A 13,314-nucleotide genomic window follows, 5' to 3' on the forward strand; every position below is an offset into this window, starting at 1 on the left:
AAAAACAGAGAGGGAAAGAGGGCAAGAAGAAATGAGATAAACAACAACAACAACAAAAAGATGTTGATTTATAAGTAAAAAGGGGGATGTGGAGCCCTCTTGAAATTTGTGAAGTTTTGGAAACTCATTTCATGCAAGCTTAATGATGTTGAGGAGGAAGTGGTGCTGTGAGAGCAGAATTAAATTGGGGCAATGTTTGTCAATCAATCTATATGAATATTAATTTTTTGAATTAATAATGATCAACAAACTAACAGTATAACCCAACAAGCTGAAAATATAAACACACTAAGAAGAAGACTGATACCACATGTTATACAATTTTGCTTGCACTATATCAGAGATCATATAAAGTGAAGTCTATATCCCGTAATACTGGTTTGCTATGAAACACCAAACTAAGCTCCTATTACTAATAATATTCTTCTTTGTCCAAGGCCTCTTTAACAGTTTTCCACACTTTTGTTATATTTGTCATAAAATCTATTTTGGTGGCAGCAGTGACATAAGTTAAAGGATGCCCACCATTTGTTTTAACTGGCTTGAGCTCCATGCTTACTCAGTCAATTTAAATGTCAATATGAAACCTTGTTTACAGTGAGGACCAGACAGTCTGTGAATAATCACTTCTGCATGATGAAAAAAAGCAGGTCATTTTCTCTCCTCTAAAGTGAGTAATTATTCCAGTGACCAAAATTATCACCTATTAAAAATAGCACAAAAGAAAAAGTCATTCTGAAAATGACTTGAGAGACAACAGTGTCTCGATTCTCGATTCTGCTGAGATAGAATTTTGCTCTTTCTTATAACAATCTCTGGGTACCACTATAATATATTAGCAGCTCCATAGACGCGTTCTACTGAGATTCGTTAATGCCAACGGCAAAACTTCACAGCTTTTATTCACAGAGGCACTCCTTATTTTCCCTTCAAAGTCCTGGGGGAAATAGAAGACAGCAAATACCGCAGGTGCAGGCATTGCCAGACTGTATGCCGCAGAACGGTGTAGTAAGGGCTTTATAAGTGAAAATGTGGGGTTGTGACAATCTCGGAACAGGTATGCGCTAGAGAGAAAACAACTGGCAGACACTGAGACAAAGAAACCGGGAGAGATACTTTTGATGTTCCATTTAATAAACTATTACATTAAAATGAGGACAGAAACATTGGCTAGCCAAACACACACGCACACACATCTCAATTGCACTCAAGGCAAATGAAAGCAAGATAAAAGCATTGATGCTGTCTCATATAATCAGCCTATCTGTCAGAGCTCTCTGTGCAAATCACATTCGAATAAAAAATACCGGTAATCAAACTCTCCTCACCCACAGAGAAAACTGCTTTTATATGTTTTTAAGAGCGTCATGAACATTTCTTAAGCAAATACAACATCGCCTCAGTCCTGATGTGTGACCACCTCACACAGCCGGTCGACCAGATAGAAAGAAAGAGTGTGTGAGAGTGAGATGAATTTCGTTGTATTTATTTTGTTCCATTTCGTGCCAATTCAGCTCATTTGAATTAAACTGAATTGAGAAAGAGAAGAGGAAAGAGAGCCAGCGACAGAGAGCCGGCCAGTGTGCTGGCGCATCACAATTGGCAGTGGATTGTGCACAGAGTAATGGACAAAGGCCTCAGAGCGCATTACATTCCACCTAGCACAGAGCAGGAATGTGTTTGTGTGTATTCCAGATTGTGGTGGTAAGAAACAGCGCTCTGAAAAACTAAAAAATTGCAACAGGAACATTTGATTTTGAGTTCTATTATAATACAATCACCTGACACAAGGTGGGTGCCGGCAAATATTTTAATGACCTGTCGCGTCTGCAACACAGGAGCCAGTGGAGAGTTCTTTTCCTGTATTACTTTCTAAAGAGGCTAAAGCTTGCAAAGCAGATGAGGCAGAGGGTTTGTATAAATCCTACAAGTTGTTTATTCCAGATTACACTACAGCCGTGCTTGGAGTAAATTACCTGTAAACAGGGAGAGAGAGAGAGAGAGAGACCCTGATGGAGAGATGTAGAGAGAGAGGGATAGAAAGACAAAGAGACGAAGTCGGCTTGTAAAGAGAGAGAAAGGCTCTGGCATTAGACGTCTACTCCACAGAGTGGGGCGACTCAGTCTGTCAACGCCCACACAGCATGCCCATCCTCATAAAAACATAAAAACAATGATTGTGACTCGGCTCACCAAGAACACAACATGACATTTAGCTCTAAACCCTGGTCTGCAACACCCACACAGACACAAAGGCATTATTGAAAAAAAACAGTATTGAACACATTACAGAGAAACAGATTTAACGCTCTGTGTCAACTTGTAAAATGCCGATGCACGCTAGGAAGTCTTGATGACATTTACACCTAAACCCCCAGTGTTGAACACAAACGCGTGCGCGCACACACACGCGCACCAGCATGGCTTCTTCCCCTCACACCCACTCAGGGAAAATCTAACTGAGGCATAATGAGTGAATGCGCAAATACGTACAGACGAGCCCCGACAATAAGGCATCTCTGAACACTGCAGCGAACAAATAATCAGTTACGTGATGATCCTGTAATCACATTAGTGATAAAAATCCCATTACCTCCTGATTATACATCAACCTCCTTGTTCTCTTCAAGTGCCCTGTACAACAACCATTAAGGATGATGGAAAAAATGACTAAGCTGTTTCCCTTCTAAGCCCCCCAGCCCTACGAAGCCTTGCCCTGCTCACACGCCTCACATAACCCGTCACTCTTCAGTTGGAGCATCGGAGACACTGCACACAGCCTGGAGAATAGATCATCCCTCTCCACAGCACCCACTCAGGGACGGCAGACTAAAATAAAACTTATTTGGGTGCCTCTGTGAAACAATGACTGAAGATTTACTCCCACAAAATCTTATTGCACAGACTCGATGATACTGAATTTCATCCTTTCAGTCATCCAAGACTCATGCTTTTCTTTCTGTAATAACCATACTCCATTAGCTACCTCCCTTTAGCATGTATTTTCTTCTCTTACTGTCCCACTGGGATAGTGTCAATTATCTCTTTCCCCTATCTCAGGCTCCTTTATTATACATCTTCACCTTCTCTCCTTCTCTGAATTTGTGGCCATAAATGCCCATGTTTGCCTCTCAGCAAAAACAAGCTCTGAGCTCCTAAAAAAAAAATCATAAAGGAGACTTATTGACAGTAGGGATGCACATTTTCATTTTTTTTAACCAATAAGGTTAAAACGCTTTTTTTTCTTTGCGCTGCAACAGCTGAGCAGCTCCACATCCACTGTGCTCTGGCTCAGATCACGCTCAGACGGCAGCTAGATCATCCAATATAGAACTGTTTTCACAGCTAAAAAGTGCTTTTTTTCTTTGTTTTGTTGCAGCACCGTTGTTACAGGTGATGCACATCTATGTCTGTAGGCTACATTTGTTGTCTGACCTTCCTTCACGGGGACTGCACTGCATAACTGGCACATAGTGTAAGTCCTCCTGTGTAACATAGTGTAAGTCCTCCTGTGTAACTTTTTGCTGCGAAATATGACTGAAGGCACGTGCAAGTCTGTACTTGCCCGATAGTATTAATCGGTCAAAGTACTTGTTATTAGTTAACGGTTAAACGGTTAAACATGTGCGCCCCTATTTGACAGCTATACGTTGCGTGTCATGCAACCCAGAACAGAAACATTTGTTGGCCAGGGTTAAGGTGTGTGGGTTATCTTTAGGGCCCGTTGTGTGAAATGGGGCTATGCTGCTACCTGAGTGGCTTAATGTCAAATGCACTAAAATAACAAGCTGCCATATGGCATCAGAGATTCGGTAACAGACAGCCATCTCACAGCACACTGCCCTGTGCCTTTTGCCAGCTCTGTTCCTCTGACGCAATATCTAATTAACAGAAGGGAAACATAAAGCGATACATCTCCCTGTGGTTTAATAGGCAGCATAGATGCTGGAAATGCCTTTGTGGTTGGGTGAAGTGAGAGAAGGAGAGATAAACAGGAAAAATAAAGCAATAAAGCTTTTTCTCTTTTGTAAGGTGATCACATGGGGAACAAGGGCAATATGAGAAAAAGAAGAATTGCCTCTTTTGTGGAGAAATACACTTTTTTTTTTGTTCTATAGCACTGTGAGCCTATAGTGATTGTCTACAATATGTATGTGTTCTGTGAGCAGAATATTGAATATTTCATTTTGCCCAATTCACTAAGTCTAGTGATTGATTCTCTATCTAGAATTCACAGAAGCAATTAAGAGTAAAATTCTGTTATGGGTCCATTATACCTAATGTAAGCTTTCTTTCAGTCCACAGTACAATAGTTTTAGACTCTTGAAACAATTACAGCCGTCCAGATCAATATTAAATGAACCCAGATTCAAACAAAATGTAGAGCCCAGTGAAATGTAAGCTCAGCGTTAAGTCACATGACAGAACGGGCTGGGTGATGAAGAACATCTAATAATGACGACGACGTGCATCTAATCTAGACCAGATTGTAGTATAAACCCATGTGACAACAGCTCACTGTGATAATAAGGGGACGAGCAACATCTGGCTCGCCACTCCAGACAAAGCTTTATCTTTGACAAAATAAAGAAAGCAAAGATAAGCCTGAATTAATTTTGCAAACCTCTCCCTTGGAAAATCCTCTTTATTTAAGGTGAGGAGAAGTGGGGCGGGAATATGCAGAACCTCCTCCGCATATTCCTAAGAAGTAATCCAGAAGGCTGTTCACTGGCGTGTGCAGCACTCAGGCAGCTCCACAAAAGACAAATGCAAATGAAGTTTAAGTCTCAAGTGCAGCAACAGGGGAAGAAGGGACCAAATAGCTACTCACTGTCAACAGCTGAGCACAAATATGGGGAAGCTTATTCTTGGAAGTATTTTGATATTCAAGGGACTCTTAACATAACTCTGAAAGAATAGTAAGTTACTACTGCCTCGCCTCCCCCGACTCCCCTTTTTTCAACTCTCATAACAACTGTTTTTCTTGACCCTGTCAGCAAAATGTGCAACGCAACAGCTCAATTAATTAACATGATTTGGTGATCCCAAAAACAAAAGCAGAAGTGTTTGCAATAAAAATTTAACTACCTCTACCATAATTAAATATAACAACCTTTCTTTGGACCCTGAAATAGCCCTATTATTCCTGTCTATTTCTAACACAACTCGGCAAACACAACAACCGTCTGCCAGTGTTGTGATGCACGCCCCACTTAAGCTTCAAGAAAATGGAGGAGGTCACACTTTTCCAATGTGTTGAAGGAAAACAATGGCCTGGAGGTTTCATGTCAAGCTCTCTGATGCTTGCCTTTGATGCACAACACTGATGTTCACCTACGAGACGTAGCTGTATACGGATCCAGTCTCGCAAGAAGCGGTATGTGGTTAATGAATATGGAAGAGGCTTCTGCAGACACACACGTACAGTATACTTTGAAAATGAACTTACATTGCCGAGATTGATAAAACCATGTTCTGTGGCGATGCGGTCAGCCTCCTCTGCCCCCCCATTGATCTGGACGGCCCAGGTGTTGGTGTAGACCTCTGCAGCATCAATCCACTTCAGTTCAGCTGTGAGGAGGACAAGGACTGTCCATAAGTGCAGCAGGGCCGCCTTGGCATCCATGAAAAGGAGGAGACTTCACAGGGCGAGTCTATCCGTTCGGCTGTTACTGCTTCCCAGGCAGAGCGGGGCTGCTCCACCTTACAGCAGCAAAGTAGAACAGTGGCCTAGAGATGAGAGGACAGAGCCAGCTATCAACACAAACATGGCCTTCTAAACTGGGTCACTCTTGGGTCTGAATTATACCGCTAATACCATTCGGAAAACAAACCCCAAACTGCGGCAAAAATAAACAACACACCCACAGACCATATCATGCATCACACTTAACTCACTGTCAAACTCCCAACAAAACAAAAATACACACATCTTCATAAATTGCAAAGTATAAATATTAGGTGAAAACAGACAAGGGCTCTGCCGAAAACAGAATTGTTTCGCAATGCTCTGTTGTCTTTTTCAGCCCCGGAAATGGTAATGCATGATAATAATATACAGTAGGCATACAGGGCTGCAATAGCTACAGGATGGGTTTCAAAAAAACCAGTAGACATTCAGGTGTTGCAACGAAAAGACGAGGTGGTTACGGAGAGGGCATTTAAAATCTCACTCGGAAACTGCTCTGAATTTTTAGAACACTTTTGCAAATTGTAAATTCACCCGCTTATTAGGTATGAAAAAGTACTGTTGAACATATTTTAATTGGATGGTAAAATAACAAGCGCGATAAAAAGGAACATTATTTAAAAGGATGTTCAAACAAAAAAGATTTTCAGACTAGGACTTTCTGCAGGCCATTCATTTGTACCTCTTTGAGCTGCGGGGAAGGAGCCTGTAAGTCACTCGTAAAAAGGAAAGCTTTGTGGTTAAGTTAACCGTCTGAGTGAAAAGAAAGATGATAAGGTGTGGATGGAATTTTGCGAAGTATATCAGTTCATCCTCGGAAAGATGAAGAAGAGGGAGGTGATGCTGGTTTAAACGCCTGTCCGTTCTTACTGCTGATCCCACCAACGTGGCCTTGTGGTCCCATTCAGAGAGTCAATCCCTGGTACGCCACTAACTGATGCAGAAAGAAATTGGAGCTTCTGCAGTTGCTCAGCCTAAGCCACTGTGAATTGAACATATTAAATCTGTTGTGCTCACTAGTGACTTTTCCCAGGTTTTTCTAGGAAGTTTTAAAATTCTCTAAGAAATCCAATATAAACCCTCTTAGCAGGTAGTGAAAGAGCAGTAGGCTGGAAGAAAACTGCTGAACACATGGACTGGTTTTTATTCCCACTCCAATATTCTAGTCTGTATTTTTTTTTCTTTTGTTAGTTCATCAGTCTGTCTGTCTGTCCAACACTTTAGTTCAGATAATACATTTTGACAGCTACTGTCCACAGATGGTGACAAAAAAGTGCCTCTGTAAGGTGTTGGGCCTCTACAAGCTGCTACAATCAATGTGCCTTGGCAAAGACTCCAACTCTGATGGATGGAAGTGTAAAAACATCTATACTCTCCCATAGGTGTCCAGTTCAATATAGATTTGGTGATTCTCCAGCATATTTCATCTACTACTACAACCGAGCCAAAATGTGTACCCTTACAAGAAATATCAAAAAATAATTGCCGGATCAAGTCGAGCCTTCCTCTCGGGTCAAACTGTCAACTTCAGTATCAAAGCCTGAATATAAATGGCCCCCACAGCATGACGCATGATGTTATGGCGACCACCTGCCCTTTCCACCTCCACCATTAGCAGGTCAAAGTTCAGGCCTGACTATATCTGTTCCACTGGGAAAACTGCAATGAAACTGAGCAGACTCACGCTGCCTAAAAGATGTTACATTTGTTTTGAGCACTCAGTGATATTGTCTCTTGCCCCGATCTTGCATCATACTGTCAATTGTGCTCACGTCTTATGATCTTGTAAGCAGATTGTTGTTATCTTTGCTCAGCAGTATACAGGCTCCAAAGGAGATTAACCCTTTAGATTCTGACAATCATGTGGTCTTTCCTTTATAGCCAATCCTCAAGACGAATGAATATTTTATCACCAATCCCTTAAGGCTCTGAGAACAGCAAAATCATCAGTGTGAAGTTCATTCTGTCAAACAGTCTCAAATTGTGAGGTGTAATGAAGATTGCAGGCTTTAGGGGCTGCTATGGGGATTTAGACCTTAAGAGTCTTGTTAACGGAAAAACAATGAGATTTGTGCAGGCTAAGGCAAAACTGCCGTGGAGCAGACTGCTCCACTGACAGTGGCTGAGTGTACAGACTGTTCACAGGCATTACAGGTGAAAGAGAAAAAAAGAATGCTCTTTTACAGCGCATTGCAATTAAGTGGTGATGATTTTGGCAGGTAGGTGGAAGTGTCTAAAAGCAGTCTGGGAGCAATGACGGCCCCTAGTTATTGTTGAAAGCCATAAAAAAGGCACAGACAGTCTAGTCATACTAGGAAAGAGTGTGGGGATATGATGACATGTGGCCTTCAGTATATCTTGTGATCTTAGCTTACGAAATTACAAAAGGACTGGGAGCATCTTAGCCTTTGTACTAAGAATTGTCACAGTTGCTTAAGGATTTTGGCCTATTCATTAAAAATCCTTTACAAAGCTCCAGTTTTACTCAGGGCATCAATTTTGATTTTCCACAGTGTGTTTGAGTCCTGTCAAATGATTGGCCCTTTCTTGAGGAAAATTAAATCTGCCAACTCTAACTGAATGACTGTCTATTGGCAGTGGGCAACCTGAGGTGTAACAAGTTGACTAGTTAGCAGGGGAGCTTGTTTATACCTTTAGTTCTCACTAAAATCCTTTTTGTTTTTTCGGAGAGAAAAATCTGACAACTCGTTACCAACTGGGAGGATGCCCCAGCCTTTCATTTGCCCAAACGATTCTGGTGAGTTAGGCGTATCAAGACTATTCAAAGAGGAGAAGCTCAGTGAATATATCTGTGCTTTCACAGATACATTTAGGAGTGGGTGTGATTCGAGCGCAGCGGGAGAGGTGGTGGAAACATGACCAAGGGCTGTCACTCTTCCTGTGGAGCAATTCTTCCGAGCTCATTAGATGCTATGCTGGAGTCAAAAAAAATAAAAAATAAAACGAAGGGAGCAGGGGGTCTGCCGTCACTGACATGGCTGAGAGAACAGATGGAGAGAGTGGTGGGGGTATCCCTCCCTATCCCCCCCCCCACATGCAGCATTGCGGAAAAAAAATAAAGTACATAATGACACAACGCCCAAAACACCCTCTTTCAAAACACAACCTGGAGAAGAGTTAACAGACTGCTTACTCTTACATTATACATCAAAGGCCAGAAGCTGAGATGAAACTTCGACCTTCAAACCACAGGATAACTTAAGACTTTAGGATATAAACTACAATGAAAATAGAAAGTCAGTTGCATAACCGATTTGGAGATTAGCAACACACTTGTGTGAGGGAGCCAGCGGAAATGCAGGGGTGGATAAGTGACCTGTCATATGCTAAAATAACAAGGCTTCTCAAAATGATTTATTCAGGATGTTCTGTTTCAAGATCTCCAATTGTAGTTCAGTATCAGTAGTTTTTTAAACTCAGCTGTGGAACACAACAGCAGCAGCAACAACAGGTTTCCCCTATGATAACATTGGGTTAGAACAATCAGGGTGCCCTTGTGGACTGGACTTTACCCCGAACCGCTCCATTGAAGCTGCTCAGTGGCCGACACAACAGCACTGTGCTGTACAAACTAACCATAGAGCGATTCCTGTCTTTTGACGCCCCACTACTCTGAGCAGAGGGGAAGATGGATCAGCAATGCATCATCTCTGCGCCTTCATTATTGCTCCGATATCATCATTAGGCCTTTAGGCAACAATCTCTTCACTGCTAGATATTCTACAGACTTGCAGCTTTTCCGACGTGTCATGAGCCGAACTGAAAGGATTATTATGCAAGCAAGGTCTAGAAAGATCTGGGGGGAATTTTCACACACAAATATTAATGTGGTGGTATTAATACTGCATCAGTATTCTGCCGATATCAATTATATTATGTTATATGTGTTTTGCTGAACGTAAAGGCTGCACAACAGTTACAATATGATACTGTGGTCTACAACACCGATTGAAAGTTACAGGCACACAAGCAGGAGGCATAATATTGGGATTGGATACTGGCTCATTACAGGTGAACATGAATGGCAGTGCTGAATGGTGCTAAAATTGCTTACCAACTGCAGCACATTTTTCTGAATTAGTATTATGCGGACTTACTTTAAAGCAGAAGTAAGCGATCCGGTCGTTTTGGCTAATGCTGCGTTCCAGGTAGGCTTTTGAAACCGTAAATTACAGCTTCAAGTCACAACTTACGACTTTGTAGCGTTTCAGGCAACCCACTCGTGTTTTTCCGACCTGTTTTACCTGTGAAAGTCACTATAACGGCCACTCGTAACTTCCGACCCGTGAACTCGTACCAGATTGAACTGGTATGACTTCACAGGTCGGAAAAACACGAGTTACGAGTTTCCTTGAACGCACCATAACAGTCCTCGTCCCTACGTCACCACATTCACGGCGTCCCTTGGCTGCACACACAGCCCTGCATGCCGTTCTCTCTCCTCATTGGATAAAAACTGTAGGATACGATAAAAGTTTTCTCCTCGGCTCAGAGCAGAGCAGAGTGACTGACAGACCCGTGTTTCGGTCCAAAGACTCTATGTAAGTGATTGCTGTCGGAACTATTTAAGACTTATATTAACACAAATATATCACTTACTTCTGCTTTAATTTACAGTTGTTCATAGCAGTTTTGACAGTAACTCTTCGTTATCAGTATGTGTAATACTGTATTTCCTGGTCTTGCCACCTCCGATTACAAAGCTCATTGTTCAGCTGTAAAAATATCTGGCCTAAGTAGATACCTATCACAACTCTTTAAATAAGCAGGTTTAAAGGCTCCCTGCCAAAGAGTTCAAGATATCATTATTTCTTTTACCAGTTTCAAATATCCATATCAGTGTTGGCTTCAAAAGTCCCATATCAGTCAGCTGTAGATCAGTGAAATAATTAATAAATGACTCTATCTCCCTGGCCCACATTTCCACTGCTGATATTGATGTCACCACATTATTAATGTGGAAGACACTAAATCAAACACTTTGATATTGATTTTATATATATATATAATTGCCTTGTTCTACATTTACCTATTGTAAAACACAGAAACATAAGACAAGACTCTGAGCAAGAGAAATGGGCTTTATGCCAGAAAAGTTGCCAGTTTGATCTTCCTACCCATCGGGAAAATGTGTATGATCTGGAAAACACTTATAGATATGCCGCTGCTCCAGAGCAATTGCTTCATAAACAGCAGCTGAATCCTGTGGTTACATGACCACATCCGATCTGACAAACAGCATGTGCATTCGGTTAGTTTCCTATTGCACTTGATGGAAAGAAAGATTTGATACATGTAAGGATAATTTGATGGAATAACAGACCTGCTTTTCCACTAGTAATGACAAACATGAGAGGCTGTGACGGACCATATGCAGAACTCCAGTTCTATTTTAGGCTGCCCACCAGCCAAATCAACACCCACCAGGTGCTCTGCGTTGCCCTCTCATAGAAAACCATGGCACAGGAGAGGGGCTGCAGCATTTGTGAAGTACCACTGACAGCCAAACGTCCTCTGCTGAGAGGGAAAATTGCTGCGAGTTAGAGTGTGACTGGAGAACCAGAAGCATTGCACAAGCTCGTTGTGTTGCTCAGTCAGGACGGTGGTTCACGGCTGCTAGTCAGCGGCACAGCGATCATCTGAGACACGCTGTGAAGTTACAGAGAATGCTATGATGACCGAGTACCAATACAGCCTGATCCATCTTAGCTCCCACTACGCAGTTGGAAAAGCTTGATAAAATGTTGTCAAGGGCAGCAGCACTGTGTCCAGAAGAAAGAATCAATTCTGTAAGTAATGTCCCACAGAGAGATCCAACCCAATTTTTAACAGCCATCTGAATCCTGGCATTGTTCCCTACGTCGAACTTCCCCCTCAACCACAACAGTCTCTGCCCTAGTTTATAGATGAGTTATACTGTTGACAAGTTTGTCTTCCCACTTCTTTCTCCTCCACTGCATTCTTGTTTTATGCTTCTTATAAAATGTGTGCTCCTAAGACCTAACAGCTGAAGAATTACCAGCGCTATTAAACCCAAGAGCTGTTGACGAATCAACAGAAGTGGAAGAGCGTTGTTTGGACTGGCCCAGACAATGTGTATGTGAACCACTCTTTCCAACCCTTAAAATAGCCGTTATCTCCTAACTGGCCTGGGGAAGATTCGGGCCAAACAAAGAGAGGCACAAAAGATTAGTTTTATAGGGTAATCTTTGATGGGGTGAGGTAGTGAAATCCAATTGTGCAAGAAGCCATTGGAGCCATACCGTTTGCTTCAGTTGCTGGTGACCTTGACTTCATCCCTTGTTTAACTCTCCTTGGGAAGTACCCCCATATCTAATAACAACAGCAACCAAGCATCAGACAGGGTGAGTTCCATGACTTGGAGCTGAGTTTTCTGTGCAGAGCACTGTTTGCTTTTGCTTAAAATAGACATGCACATATCTGATGCCAGTGCGAAAGGGAACAGAGTGTAGCTTGGTCTTCTTCAGCTCTGTCTGAACTAACTGAAATCTATTAGAGCTATTCCCCACCTTACACAGATAAAAGTACTTGATGAGGAGTTTAGCCTATTAAGGCTTCGGGGTGAATAAGTAAGAGAGAGAAACTGAAAATGTTAAAGAGTGTATGCGCAAGGGAGACAGAGAGGAGGGAGCAAAGCAAGACATAAATCTGAATTACCAAGCTCTAAGAAAACATGCTGCAGAAAACAACACTGTGGATCCAACAGTTACAACAAACGTGCCGTTATCTTACCAACAAGAAAGTTCAGAGAGAAAGCGCTGTGGATCAAAGCCGGGCAATTATCGGGGGTAGGTCATGTCTTCTCAAAAAAAAAGAAAAGAAAAAAAGCTCCACCTTTTCTGAATTAAGAAACCCTGTCATCCAGACTGGGGAATGATTCACCTGACAGGGAGGACTGGACTGGACACAGCAGCGCTGACAGTAGACTTAGTGCTAAAATAGCCTTTATGCTTTCCGCCGATACTCCCATTGTTCCCACCCACTCTGACACAGACCCCCTCCCTGCTTTGGGATACGTCTAACTCGTGGCTTTCACAACAACTAAAACAATGAACCCAGGTGTCAAGTCCGTACCTTCAACCAAGTCAGATACCAGCAGGGACCGAGACGTGATGCCTCCTCATCCTCCTTCTTTTCCTCCTCCTCTTCTTCTTCTTCTTCCTCTCCCACCGGGCGGCGGCTTGACTTTCAACTTTACATCTAACCTGACGGCGAAAAAGATGAATAATAACAACGGTCTCCGCACACACCCATACTCCTCCTCCTCCTCCTTCAAAAAAAAGTGCCGAATTCAACTATCCCGTCTTGCTTCCCACCAACTTGCCTCCACCACCACTACCATGGTTACAGTATATTTCCCCAGTTAACTTCAACCGTCGCACCCAGTTATGATATATCTTGACCGGTTTCTTCAGTGTGTTCTTCAGCTATTTCGCGGTGCCTGTTGGCTGCCCAGAGTGTTGCTTGCATTAATACACACACTCACACACGCAAATTTAAATACACCGATAAAAAAAATGGGGAGAATACGGGAGAGCGTGCCAACACAATGTAGCGGTTCTCTATTGGATGGAGATGACAAC

The 13,314-nt window shown here is 42.4% G+C and overlaps 1 protein-coding gene across 2 annotated transcripts in view; it reads right to left on the reverse strand.

Moving 5' to 3' along the window:
* The window catches only part of furinb (furin (paired basic amino acid cleaving enzyme) b), a 76,897-nt gene extending 63,618 nt beyond the window's left edge, over window positions 1-13,279 (reverse strand). The window contains exons 1-2 of one of the 2 annotated variants that reach the window (XM_083974329.1): window positions 12,806-13,279; window positions 5,450-5,730 (exon numbers count right to left, since the gene is read on the reverse strand). In XM_083974329.1, coding sequence (XP_083830455.1) covers window positions 5,450-5,626 — 177 coding nt within the window. In that variant the 5' untranslated portion in view covers window positions 5,627-5,730; window positions 12,806-13,279. Of the gene's footprint in view, window positions 1-5,449; window positions 5,731-12,463; window positions 12,587-12,805 lie in introns of those variants that run through there. The other variant, XM_083974330.1, reaches the window with a different exon arrangement.
* Window positions 13,280-13,314: the final 35 nt, after the last annotated feature.

The sequence above is a fragment of the Trachurus trachurus genome, assembly GCF_905171665.1.
Source record: "Trachurus trachurus genome assembly, chromosome: 6".
NCBI classification, from domain to species: domain Eukaryota; kingdom Metazoa; phylum Chordata; class Actinopteri; order Carangiformes; family Carangidae; genus Trachurus; species Trachurus trachurus.